The 12,828-nt window shown below is 51.6% G+C and overlaps 1 protein-coding gene across 2 annotated transcripts; it reads right to left on the bottom strand.

Moving 5' to 3' along the window:
- Positions 1–200: 200 nt before the first annotated feature.
- LOC101934670 (C-type lectin domain family 2 member E-like) lies at positions 201–12,470 on the bottom strand. 2 transcript variants are annotated; one of them, XM_065564136.1, is made up of 6 exons: positions 12,316–12,470; positions 7,282–7,859; positions 6,449–6,568; positions 2,750–2,919; positions 1,199–1,302; positions 201–964 (listed from the first exon to the last, which is right to left on the bottom strand). In XM_065564136.1, exons 2-6 carry the CDS (start codon positions 7,472–7,474, stop codon positions 829–831), a joined length of 723 nt encoding a protein of 240 aa, XP_065420208.1. In that variant the 5' UTR covers positions 7,475–7,859; positions 12,316–12,470; the 3' UTR covers positions 201–828. The 2 variants fall into 2 exon arrangements, with proteins under 2 accessions (XP_065420208.1, XP_065420207.1); XM_065564135.1 differs by lacking the exon at positions 12,316–12,470 and having other exon boundaries at positions 7,282–9,456.
- Between the last annotated feature and the right edge of the window lie 358 nt (positions 12,471–12,828).

The raw sequence follows: 12,828 nt of genomic DNA on the forward strand, positions 1-12,828 counted from the left end.
CTCTCCCTCATTCTGGGGGAGCCCCTCCCCGGCAGGAAGAGGGGAAGATGAGGAGGAGGATAAGAAAAGAGACACAGTCACATTGTCCTCAGTGCATTAGTCCCTGTGGAGCGGGGAACTCACAGCCCTGGTGGGAGGTTGCAGCTGCTGCCTCTGTTTCCCTGTTCGGTTGGGAGGAGCCAGTCACACGAGGACTTAAGTTTACAAAATAAAAGTTTCCCTTGGGGGAGCTGGTGTATTATTCTAGAAATAATTCTGTACACACATGTATACACACACGTCTGTCCTAGCACGTCCCAGCAACCCGCTCCTGTGCGCGGCGTCTCTTCACGCTCCCACAGCGCTCAGCAGCACCTGCACAACAGCCCTTCTCGCTGTACAACAGAGTTCATGCGTCCTTCCCCCGGGCTGCAGGATTCACACCGGCCCCTTTGCCCCATGGCTGCAGGGGCCACAGCACTTCCCCCTGGCCCCAGCCGGTACATTGGTCTCTAGCCACAGCCCGGGCCAGACTCCTGCCCTGGGCCTCTGACAGGAGGGACACTGCAGGCTTGGAAATCAGAAGGGGAGCAGCCAAGTCAAAAGATCCCTTCTCTGTGCCACAGAGTGAGCTGGGGGCTGCTGGCTAATCCGCACCCTCACCCCAGTCCCCAAATGGGCCAATGGGTGCCAGAGGCTCCAAGGGGAGGAGCTATCAGATGTCCTTCAGCAAGCGTGTCTCTTCCTTGCGGCTGGGGCTGTCCCCCTTCACCAGCCTCACCCAGTTCCCCACTCGCTGAGGCAGCTTGGGACAGCCCCATGGAAAGGACAAGGCCCGACTCATCCAGGTTACAGTCGCTTTGCTCGGCCTTCTGGTTTCTCCACTGGTTTGTTGCAGATCCAGTGTTCCTCCCTGGAGCAGCCTGAACTGGCAATACCATTGTGGTTCGCAAAAGCACATAGGCCTCCTCCCGCTATTGGAAACCTGCAACCGCAACAAATAATAATAAAAAACCCGACAACTGTTAGAGCAGCTTCAACTAGCCATGAAAATCCAGCCCCGAACGCTTCACCCCAGGTCACATGGCAAATCTATGGGAGAGCCAGGCACTGAACCCCGATTTCCCAAGTCAGCCCCAGGCCCTAATCACAAGGCCAGTGTCCTGTTTAAATGTGAGCTGCAACATTTCCTGAGTTAATAGAACTAAAAGGGACGCACCAGTTGTTGAATTCAGTGCCATTGGTCCACATCCAGGGCTGGTCCGGTTCCCTCCGGAGGCCGATCCAGTGGTCATAGAGTCCTTTATAGCGCATCAGGAAAACCTTTGTTAGAAAAGTAACAGCAAATACACGTTACACATCTCCATTTCTGGGATCTCTACAACCTACACTGGGTTCTCTGGGCTACTACACAGGGCGCTGGGCAGGTGGTCCAGGCTGGGAATTCCCAACTGCAGAGGCAGCACCCATCCGCTCCATGAGCTATGGATTGGTCAGCCCATGCAGGGACATGATGCTAAGACTAGTCCAGTGTATTTCGTAGAGCTGGCTGAAGATTTTTCATAAAAATATTTCTGTGACAGAAAATGTGTTTCCTACAAAGATGAATTTTTTAGAAGTTTAATTTTGATTTCATGGAAAAGTTTCTATTTTCCATTGGGCAATGATTTTGTTTTGGGTCAGTTCAACATTAATCTGTAGGCAGCTGAGTTACCAAGGTGCCTCATGGGGGTTATAGTTTGGGCCTCACACCTCCGTTCTGGGTTGGGTTCCCCCAGACTACATCTCCTATAATGCACCATGGTTTCCGTATTGGCTGAGCCATTGCTGGGCATCATGGGAGATGCAGTCCAACCTGGGATCTCAGCACACAGAAGGGGGCAGACAGCACCCAAACTACAACTCCCATGAGGAACCACAGGTGCTGTTCAATGTTGAACCATGCTGAAACAAAATGTTCTGATTTAGTTTGACAAACCAAACTGCTTTGCTATGTGAATGATGAAAGAAACTGGTTTGATCAAATTTGGAAATTAGATATTTTCACACATTTCTGGAACTGAATGGAAAGTAAAAAGTTTGTGTATTTCAACTTCTTGTCCTGATTCATGACAGACACAAATGTGAAAATATCAGAATTTCCCATCTCAATTCTGATTTAGGAGCTACCTGGTTCAGCTTCTCAGCTGCACTCCAGACCTTTACCACTCCTGCATTCTTACCAAATCCAGTGATTTTACTGAGAGTCTCATGCTGTTTGGTGCTTTTTTAAACACCCCAGCTCCTGGAGTCAGGTGATTACAAGAGACTCTCGTCTTTCATAAGTTTCTAGCCCTTATGGTTGCAGAGAAAAACTTGTAACTGTGACCCCTAAAAGCTACGACACTAGAAAACAAATTAAAAGCCTTCAAAGCTGTTATTTGAAAGTCAATCTCATGGTTTTGGGGGTCCCAATCCATGATTTTTGAACACTTGGGTTGGCAATGCTGCTCCTGTCCCATTAAAGGGGCTGGAAAGTAACTGGATTCCCCTGCTGGGAATTCCCCTGGAGCAGAGGGTCGGCACATTAGCCCCACACTGCTCTGACTCAATCCCCAGTGACCAGGGAGGATGGAGTGTGGGTGGCGCAATCTGTACTGTGGCTATTCTGGGATGTGAGAAGTTGCCCTAAATTCAAGCAGCATCTGGGGCCCTGCCAGCCCCAGGACAAGCCCAGCATAAAGCCGCCTTTGCCACCCCCACCCTGTGCAGCCCAGAATCTGGGTCTCACCATTTCCTGCTGGGTGTCAATCACGGCCAGGGAGGCACCGAGGGCAGAGCAGTTGCTCTGGCTGTAGGTCCAGTTCCCTTCAGCCTGTGAGAAATAGTAACACTTCCCCAGGTATTTGATCCAACTGTCTGGGCAGGAAGGATCAGCTGAACACGGCTCAGGTTTCTTTGCTGGAGATGAGAAAGTAACAGGGTGAGAGATCTGCCCGTCTCCCGCTGTAGCCACGGCAACAAGCCCCCAGTGACACCACACCATGGAACACCGCACCCCCTCCACACCATGGGCCAGCTTCAGGACGTGCGGGGCCCGGTTCGAAAGAGCTGCCGCCGAAATGCCGCCGAAGACAGTGGCAGTGATTGTGCTGCCCCCGAAGAGAGCGGCGGCAATTCAGCAGCAGCTCAATCGGTTGCTGCTGTTTCCGGCGGCACTTCGGCGGAGGGTCCTTCCTTCCTTGGGGGGCCCCTGTGACGAACTGGGACTCTTCTTACTGTGGCCTGTGAATGCTGACAGGGGAGTGTGGCTAGGATAGTCTGCATTGGGGGATGGGAGACTGACCGAGGGAGGGTATCTGAGCATGTAACCTGAGACTCAGGAAGGGGTTAGAGGCCAGGTGACACCTTTGCCCAGGGAGGGAGGTTTGAGAGCTGGCTGGTAGAATGGCTGGGAGACAGACGGGGCTCTGACCTCCCAAGGGGGCTGTGGTGCCCTGGGACCCCAAGATGCACCTATTGGGGGGGGGGTCCTGTTGTCTGTGCCTGCAAGACCTGTCTCGGACTGTATTCCTGTCGTCTAAATAAACCTTCTGCTTTACTGGCTGGCTGAGAGTCATGGTGAATTGCAGGAAGCCGGGGGTGCAGGGCCTTGTGTCCCCCCACACCCCGTGACTGCCCCTCTTCCGGACACTGTGGGGCCCTCTGAGGCGCGGGACCCGATTCACAGGAATCGGCCTAAAGCCAGCCCTGTTCCCCTTTACAAAAGGGAGAGTCCAGCGCCCACCCACCAGCTCCCCACAGCGACATGAGCTGTGAATTTGGGGTCTCGTTTCCAACCCTGGTCTCCTTTGCTGGGGTCCCCATTTTGGCCCCTGCAGGCACAGACTGTGACGCTGTGTGGAATATGTGGAACACTTAGTGATATTATTGATACCAATATTATCAAATTGCAAACGAGCTGGCCAGATAGGCCATATGAAGTAGCTGCGAAAATGTTATGATTTCCCAAGTACGATAACCTTGTTTATATGATTGATCACTTTTGTGTTATGAGTTATAGATGTGTAGGGAGCATAAGCTTTCGTGGGTAAGAACCTCACTTCTTCAGATGCAAGTAATGGAAATCTCCAGAGGCAGGTATAAATCAGTGTGGAGATAACGAGGTTAGTTCAATCAGGGAGGGTGAGGTGCTCTGCTAGCAGTTGAGGTGTGAACACCAAGGGAGGAGAAACTGCTTCTGTAGTTAGATAGCCATTCACAGTCTTTGTTTAATCCTGATCTGATGGTGTCAAATTTGCAAATGAACTGGAGCTCAGCAGTTTCTCTTTGGAGTCTGGTCCTGAAGTTTTTTTGCTGTAAGATGGCTACCTTAACATCTGCTATTGTGTGGCCAGGGAGGTTGAAGTGTTCTCCTACAGGTTTTTGTATATTGCCATTCCTGATATCTGACTTGTGTCCATTTATCCTCTTGCGTAGTGACTGTCCAGTTTGGCCAATGTACATAGCAGAGGGGCATTGCTGGCATATATAACATTGGTGGACATGCAGATGAATGAGCCAGTGATGTTGTAGCTGATCTGGTTAGGTCCTGTGATGGTGTTACTGGTGTAGATATGTGGGCAGAGTTGGCATCGAGGTTTGTTGCATGGGTTGGTTCCTGAGTTAGAGTTGTTATGGTGCGGTGCGTGGTTGCTGGTGAGAATATGCTTAAGGTTGGCGGGTTGTCTGTGGGCGAGGATTGGCCTGCCTCCCAAGGTCTGTGAAAGTGAGGGATCATTGTCCAGGATGGGTTGTAGATCACTGATGATGCGCTGGAGAGGTTTAAGCTGAGGACTGTAGGTGATGGCCAGTGGAGTTCTGTTGGTTTCTTTTTTGGGCCTGTCTTGAAGCAGGAGGCTTCTGGGTACACGTCTGGCTCTGTTAATTTGTTTCTTTATTTCCTTGTGTGGGTATCGTAGTTTTGAGAATGCTTGGTGAAGATCTTGTAGGTGTTGGTCTCTGTCTGAGGGGTTGGAACAGATGCGATTGTACCACAGGACCCTCTGTTGCTTTTTACAGATTCAGACTAACACGGCTACCCCTCTGATAGATGTGTAGGGTATGTCTGTAGTTCCAAACTTGTGCTTGGTTTCTGGGTGACATCCCCAGACAGATTGGCATCAGCACTGCCCAGCCTGCTCAGTGGCCCATCCAGGGTCATCAGCTGTGCAAAGAACCCATGGAAAGGAGACAGGGGCTACACCTTATGAGTTACAAGACATGTAGGGGAGGCCGGTGGACAGAGAACTCGAAGGCTTTTCCATATCATGTTCTGTGAAGTTTGTGTTTGAGACACAGGAAGTCCCAGCCATATAGCAAAAGAACATAAAGGGCAGCTGCACCTTCTCCATTTTGTCTTCAATCCTGCTTCTCACCTCTGGAGGAACTTTTCTGAAAACTGAAGCTCTGAACAAAGGACTGAATGACCCATCCAAGCTGTGGATGTGTTCCAGGGGGACTTTCAAGCCAGCAAACACCAATGCAGCTAAGTATCTGATATATGGACTTTGAAGTCTCTGTATGTATCTGACTGCTTGACCATTTAACAACTCTCCTCTTGTTCTTTCTTTTATAATGAACCTTTACTTTTAGGTGCTAAAGGATTGGCTGGCAGCGTGGTATTTTGGGTAAGATCCAACCTAATACTGACCTGATAATAGGCTGGCCCTTTGGGGTCAGAATAACATTTTGTATAATGAGCAGAGTTTTTAAATAACTTCTCACTGTACTGGACCCACTGGATCCATTCACTGAGGAGGAGCAGGGGGGCTTTCAGGAAGGCTTGGACCCTCATTCCTGTGAAGCAGGCCAGCTCTGCGACAGACTGGACTTTGGGGGTGTGTGGCTTTAATAGACAGGAAAGGTGAGTGTAGACCCAGTGCTCAGAAGTGCTATGCGTGATACAGCAATATAAAGTAAAACTATTAACCAGGGACACATGAATCTCTGGGGGAGAGGATCTGGGATTTCTGTGAGGAGCCAGTGTCAGGGCTGGATGTCACGGGGGAGCACTGCAAAGGGATGCAGGGACCGTGGTGCAGGTATTGTTAACCTGCAAGACAAAGCCAGGGCTGGCCTAGCCGGGAGGAGAGGACGTGTGAGGCTGAAAGGCCGGTGGGTTTAGGGAGCTGCCAGCCAGCCAGGCACAGATATGGCTCCCTCCCACTGGAGACGGGGGGGGGTAACACGGTGACTCACAGCCCTTAGTAACCAGGTGTGTTTGGGTGACAGGGCAGAGTTACCCAACAGCCAATGGGACATTGGCAGAGGGGGAAGACCCCACAGAAAAACCACGGGCTCAGCAGAGTCTGATGTGACAGTTGAAGCAGGTGTGGGCCGGGGGGGGGGGGGGTGGAAGAGAGGAGAAATTGGGGGGAAGGGGGATTGTGATGTTTCCAGCACGGAGTGTAAGGTGCAGAGACGGGGTCAGTGCGGGCTCCACACTCACCTGACAGTGCGATGGTGAAGATGATGATGAGGAGGAGGAGGAGGATGGTCAGTATGAGATTGAGACCCACACTGGGAACTGCCCAGCGACGTGCCCGTGGTTCCAACCCAGACAGCAAACCTGTAATAGAAACAGCCAGTCATGCTCACGCTGCTGCTATGGCAGGGGGCCCTACACTGATTAAATGTCTCTCTCTATTGGCAGAATATCCCCGTTTTCAGACGAGCTCTAGCTGATGCAGTTAGAGTGAATGAAGTGAACATTTTCATTCCAACCCGGGGGGGGGGGGGGGGGGGGGGCAGGAAGTGCTTTCAAGTTTTCAGGGCAGGGGGGGCGAAATCAGAAAAAACAGGGGTTTCAATTTGAGGTTTTCACAGATTTCCCCGGCCCCTTGAAAATGTTTCCAGTGAAAGTATTTATTTCAAAAGGGAGAGAATGGCGGGAGGAGACCCTGATATAATAAATCAAAAATTGATTCTTTTCTTATTTTCTGACACAAAAATCCCCTCCCCCCAAAATTTTGGCCATCTGGAATGAAGACTGGCATTGTTTCCATTTGAAACCCTGAAAACTTCTGAACAAAAAAATGGTCTTGTTCAAAGCAGCATTTTCCGCCCGGAAAGCGTTGATGGAAGTTGACCAGCCTGTCTAGCACTGACGGAGGAAGTGGGGTGAATATGCAGGGACTGAGCAGGGATCAAAAGCCCCAGACTGCTCCTGCCTGGGCTAAGGGCCGTAACTGACTAATGTCTCTTACATGGACCGGCCACTAGAGGGAGATAAAGGCCCCCACTGAGTTAAAGTGTAAGACGATCCCAGAGAGGCAGCTGTACCTGTAGGGCAGATTGTGCAGCTCTCTCCACCCTGTGGGGGGATGGGCACATGAGCTGTTCTGTTTTGTGTCATTGGGGTTTCCTGGGAACCCAGGTGTGGATCTGGCTCTGGTGTCTCAGCAGGAGATGACTCATTCCACATCTCTTCTCTCTCTGAAAGACTCATGGACTCCAAAACAGGCGACTTGTTCATCTGAACCACCTTTCTGCAGCCACCGGTAACTGAGGCCTGTTCGCAGTGGGTCTGGTGGTGCCGGCAGAGCCCTTCGTAAGGACAGTTTCAAAGCAGCTCACTGGATTACAGCTCAGGCGCGGTTTGGCTACGTGGGGTGATCAGGAAAAACTCCTTTCAAATATAATTTAATTGTGAGTTTTGTCCGAATGCCCCGACCAGCCAGGCTGGGTCTGGGTTGTGTTCGAATGAACTGTTTCAAAGCTTCCCTTGACACGGCTTTTATCCCCAGGGTCAACCAGGCCGTAGCACGCACTGACCAAATCAACTCCAGGTCACTGAATCGTCCTTGTTGTGTTTCTTTTCACTGGCGTCCCGTCCCGTGGGGTCTGGGTTCGAGGTTTGCCTGTGGAGAGAATTGTCGGGTTACTCGGGCTGGCTTGTGTCGGTGTTTGTCTGCCCAGACACAGCCCTGCACAGCAGGGTCGGTTCGAGCTGACAGTGCTAGGACTGCCCTGGTTTCTCTACAGGGATTTGCATCTGAAGGATCCCAAAGCACTTGACAAACACACAGAGGCATGTGCTGGACTGGGGTCAGTTCCATGTAGAGAGAGTGGGGCCAGATCCCGGGCTGGTGTGAACTGGGGCAGCTCCATTGAAATCACTGACCCCAGACCTCCAGCTGGTGAAATTAGCCATCGCTCCACTGCAGTCAATGGGGCCTGATCCCCAGCTGTTTGGTTATGTCTGTGTATACAGTTGCTCCAGACACACCTGAATTGGCAGGAATTAATTTGCTTCCCCTTATGCAGATGCTTTTCAAGAAGTTGTTATGGTTCAATTGGAGTGCCTGGAATTTTGCATGGGGGAAGGTGCAGTTCCTTCCTTCTGCCCTTGGGGGATGCCCCAGGAAGTCCCTGCACCCCTGGCAGGACAGGGACTGGGAGAGCAGCAGACACAGATTCCCAGCTGCACCCTGTGACAGCAGCAGCTGAGCAGATCTGAAGGGAGCGCTCCATCTCCAATAGCAGCCAGCACCCACTGCTTCAGCGGGAGGGGCAGGACACCCCTGTACTGGACAGTGATGGAATAACCTGCCCCAAGGGACAGAATCCTCCCTCACCCCCATTGGTTAGAAGCTGGGCTTATACGTTGTCACTTAGAGCCCTTCCCACCGCAGGTTATTTTGAAATATTAACAGTTATAACTCTGGATGGTCCCATTATCCCTATAAACGACAAGAAATTCAGAGAAGCAGCTCAATCAATGAGACCTTGTGGCAGTGAGTTCCACAGGTTAGCTGCACCTTGTGTGAAAACGTATTCCCTTTGATCAGATTTGAATTTGCTGCCTTTTCGAAGCAGAGAGGGAGAAATAGTTCAGATCCAGCTTTTGGGGGAACAGAACAAGAGCTGTTGCAAAACAAACTTGACAGTGTCTGCCCCCTAGTGGAAATGAAATGTCATTTCAATCACTTGGGCAATAAAGGAACAACTGTGTGACAGGTTGGATCACAGAAACCCACTTGGGAGCTGCCACCTGATGTGCAAAAGACTACCCCTGCTCCTGTTTTCCCTGCCAGCTCAGGACTCCAGCACCCTGTCTTGCTGAGCCAGACACTCCCGTCTGCTGCAACACAGACCCAGGGTCTGAATCACTTGCCCCAAAGCTGCAAGTTTACCTGAAAACAGCTCACAGAAGTGTGCTTGTCTTTAGCACTCAGATGCCCAACTCCCAATGGGGTCTAAACCCAGATAAATCCGTTTTACCCTGCATAAAGCTTATGCAGGGCAAACTCATAAATTGTTCGCCCTCTATAACACTGATAGAGAGATATACACAGTTGTTTGCTCCACCAGGTATTAATACATACTCTGAGTAAATTACTAAATAAAAAGTGATTTTATTAAATACAGAAAATAGGATTTAAGTGGTTCCAAGTAGTAACAGACAGAACAAAGTAAGTCACCAAGTAAAATAAAATGAAATGCGCAAATCTATGTCTAATCAAACTGAATACAGATAATCTCACCCTCAGAGATGCTTCAGTAATTTTTGCTCAGACTGGACACCTTCCAGGCCTGGGCACAATTCTTTCCCCTGGTACAGCTCTTGTTGCAGCTCAAGTGATAGCTAGGGGATTCTTCATGATGGCTCCTCTCTGTTCTCTTCCACCCCTTTATATATCTTTTGCATAAGGCAGGAAGCCTTTGTCCCTCTGGGTTTCCACGCCCCCTCACTGGAAAAGCACCAGGTTAAAGATGGATTCCAGTTCAGGTGACATGATCACATGTCACTGCAAGACTTCATTACTCACTTGCCAGCACACACACATACAGGAAGACTCACAGGTAAACACAGCCATCTGCAGACAATGGGAGTCATCAAGATTCCAAACCATCATTAATGGCCCACACTTTACATAATTACAATATGCCCTCAGAGTTATATTTTATATTTCTAGTTTTAGATACAAGAGTGGTACATTTATACAAATCAGATGATCACACTCAGTAGATTATAAGCTTTGTAATGATACCTTACAAGAGACCTTTTGCATGAAGCATATCCCAGTTACGTTACATTCACTTTTTACCATATTTTTCTAAAACCATATAGACTGCACAACGTCACAAACTGTATCAACGAACCAATAAAAGGCATCTAAACAAACAGCCCCCTCCTCTCACAGCTCCTCTCGGGTATTAGCAGAGCCGTGGGGTAATGGGGAGGGGGTAACGGCTACCTCAGCCAGCTGGGAATTGCCCCATAGTCCCTGTCAGGACTGAGATCCCCACTTTGAACTTTAGGGTACAAATGTAGGGGCCTGCGTGAAAAACTTCTAAGCTTAACTACCAGCTTAGCTCTGGTTCGGCTGCCACCATCAATGGATTCCCTCCCTGGGAAGCCTTGAAAAACCCTCACCAAATCCCTGGTGAAAACAAATCCAAAACCCCTTGGATCTTAAAACAAGGAGAAATTAACCATTCCCCTCCTTCCTCCCACCAACTCCTGGTGAATCAAGATCCAAAACCCCTTTGGATCTAAAACAAGGAAAAATCAATCAGGTTCTTAAAAAGAAGGTTTTTAATTAAAGAAAAAGGTAAAAATCATCTCTGTAAAATCAGTATGGAAATTAACCTTACAGGGTAATCAAACTTAAAGAGCTCAGAGGACTCCCCTCTAGTCTCAGGTTCAAAGTACAGCAAACAAAGATAAACACTCTAGTAAAAGGTACATTTACAAGTTGAGAAAAACAAAGGAAAACTAACACGCCTTGCCTGGCTATTTACTTACAAGTTTGAAATAGGAGAGGCTTGTTTAGAAAGATGTGGAGAACCTGGATTGATGTCTGGTCCCTCTCATTCCCGGAGAACGAACACCGTCCCAAAACAAAGAACACAAACAAAAGCCTTCCCCCCGCCAAGATTTGAAAGTATCTTGTCCCCTTATTGGTCCTTTAGGTCAGATGCCAGCCAGGTTACCTGAGCTTCTTAACCCTTTACAGGGAAAAGGATTTTGGAGTCTCTGGCCAGGAGGGATTTATAGTACTGTACACAGGACAGCTATTACCCTTCCCTTTATAGTTATGACAGTCCCATTGTCTGTCATAAAATGCTACAAGGGCAGGAATCCGGGAGACAGAGAATGCAGCAGTTTTAGGGCTACCATATGTCCGGATTTCCCTGGACATGTCCGGCTTTTCGGTCTATAAATAGCCGTCCGGGGGGATTTTTAAAAATCTAAAAATGTCCGGGATTTCCCCCCGGTCGGCTATTTATAGATAGAAAAGCGGTGGCCAACCGCTGCTGGGCACCAAAAGCCCTTCCCGGCTCCCCCCATCCCCTGCAGCCTTACCACTCTGTCCGGCCCCGCAGCTGTGTTCCCCCTCCTCCCCTCCCCTGAACGCTCCGCCCACCTGCTCCTCCCCCTCCCCTGCTTCCCGCCAATCAGATCTTCGCAGGAAGTGTATAAAGAAGCAGGGGCAAGCGGGAGGCAGCAGCAGCAGGTAAGCTGGGGTGGGGGCTGCGAGCAACCCGGGCCCGGCCCGGCCCCCAGCAGCGCTGGCCCGGCTTGGGCCCCAGCACCCCCCAGCCTGGCTCGGGCGAGCATCTCTGGCCCGGCCCCAAGCCCTGCAACCCCGGCCGGAGCGCAGCCCGATTTCTGGGCTCTTTAAAGCCGGCCCTGGTCCAGAGAGGGGGGGTTGGATGGGTCAGGAGTTTGGGGGGGGGGGCTGTCAGGGGGCCAAGGGTGTGGAGAGGGGTTGGGACAGTCAGGGACAGGGAGCGGGGGGGCTAGATGGGTCTGGGGGGGCTGTCAGGGGGGCACGGGTGTGGAGAGGGGTTGGGACAGTCAGGAACAGGGAGCAGGGGGGGTTAGATGGGTCTGGGGTTCTGGGGGGGCTGTCAGGGGGCAGGGGTGTGGAGAGGGGTCGAGGCAGGCAGGTAGCAGAGGGGGTTGGACGGGTCGGGAGTTCTGGGGGTCCTGTTGGGGGCGGGGAGAAGTTGGATAGGGCGTGGGAGTCCCTGGGGGTCTGTCTGGGGGTGGGGGTGTGGATAAGGGTTGGGGGTGTGGATAAGGGTTGGGGCAGTCAGGGGACAAGAGGCAGGGAGGCTTAGGTAGGAGGTGGGGTCCTAGGGGGCAGTTAGGGGCAGGGGTCCCAGGAGGGGGCAGTCAGGGGACAAGGGGGGGGGTTGGGGGTTCTGAGGGGGGCTGTCAGGGGGTGGGAAGGAGTGGATGGGGGCGGGGCTAGAGCAGGGCTCCTCCCTCCCCCCCCGTTTCCTGTTTTTGGCTTGTGGAAATAGGATCACCCTAGGCAGTTTCCCTGGTAAGAGTCTCCTGTACTGAGTCGCTCACCACACCTGGCTCCAGCTCCACTCAGCACTGATGCTGCTGCTCCGCCTCCAGCCCCCCGGGCTGCTCCTCTGGCCCTGTGGCTGCAGCTCAGCTCCCAGCTCGGGCCCCTGCTCCTGCCTTAGCTCGGCCCCACCCTGTCTGACGCAGACAATTCCAGCTCACACGGAGGACGGGACTTTTCTGATCCCCTGACTCTGATTGACAGGGCGGGCAGCTAATCAGGCAGACCTGGAGCATTGGCCTCTCCCCATTGGTCCTGGGGACTGTCAGTCTCAGGGTCCTGTTTTGTCATCATCCCTTCCCCTTTCTTTTGGTGCTGGGAGCTAGTCACCGCCCCCCCCCCACTCAGTGTTAGTGAGGGGACAACAGCCCCCGCCCCATAGGAGCCGCCGGGCAAACGAGCTGGGAGCTGAACTGGATCCGCGGGGACAAAGCCGGGGAGACAGGACGGAGCCAGCCCGGTGCCCCTCCCCCCTCCGCAGATAAACCCCCGGCGCCCGGCAGGACACAGCGAGGAA

The sequence above is a fragment of the Chrysemys picta genome, chromosome 12, assembly GCF_011386835.1.
Source record: "Chrysemys picta bellii isolate R12L10 chromosome 12, ASM1138683v2, whole genome shotgun sequence".
NCBI classification, from domain to species: Eukaryota; Metazoa; Chordata; order Testudines; family Emydidae; genus Chrysemys; species Chrysemys picta.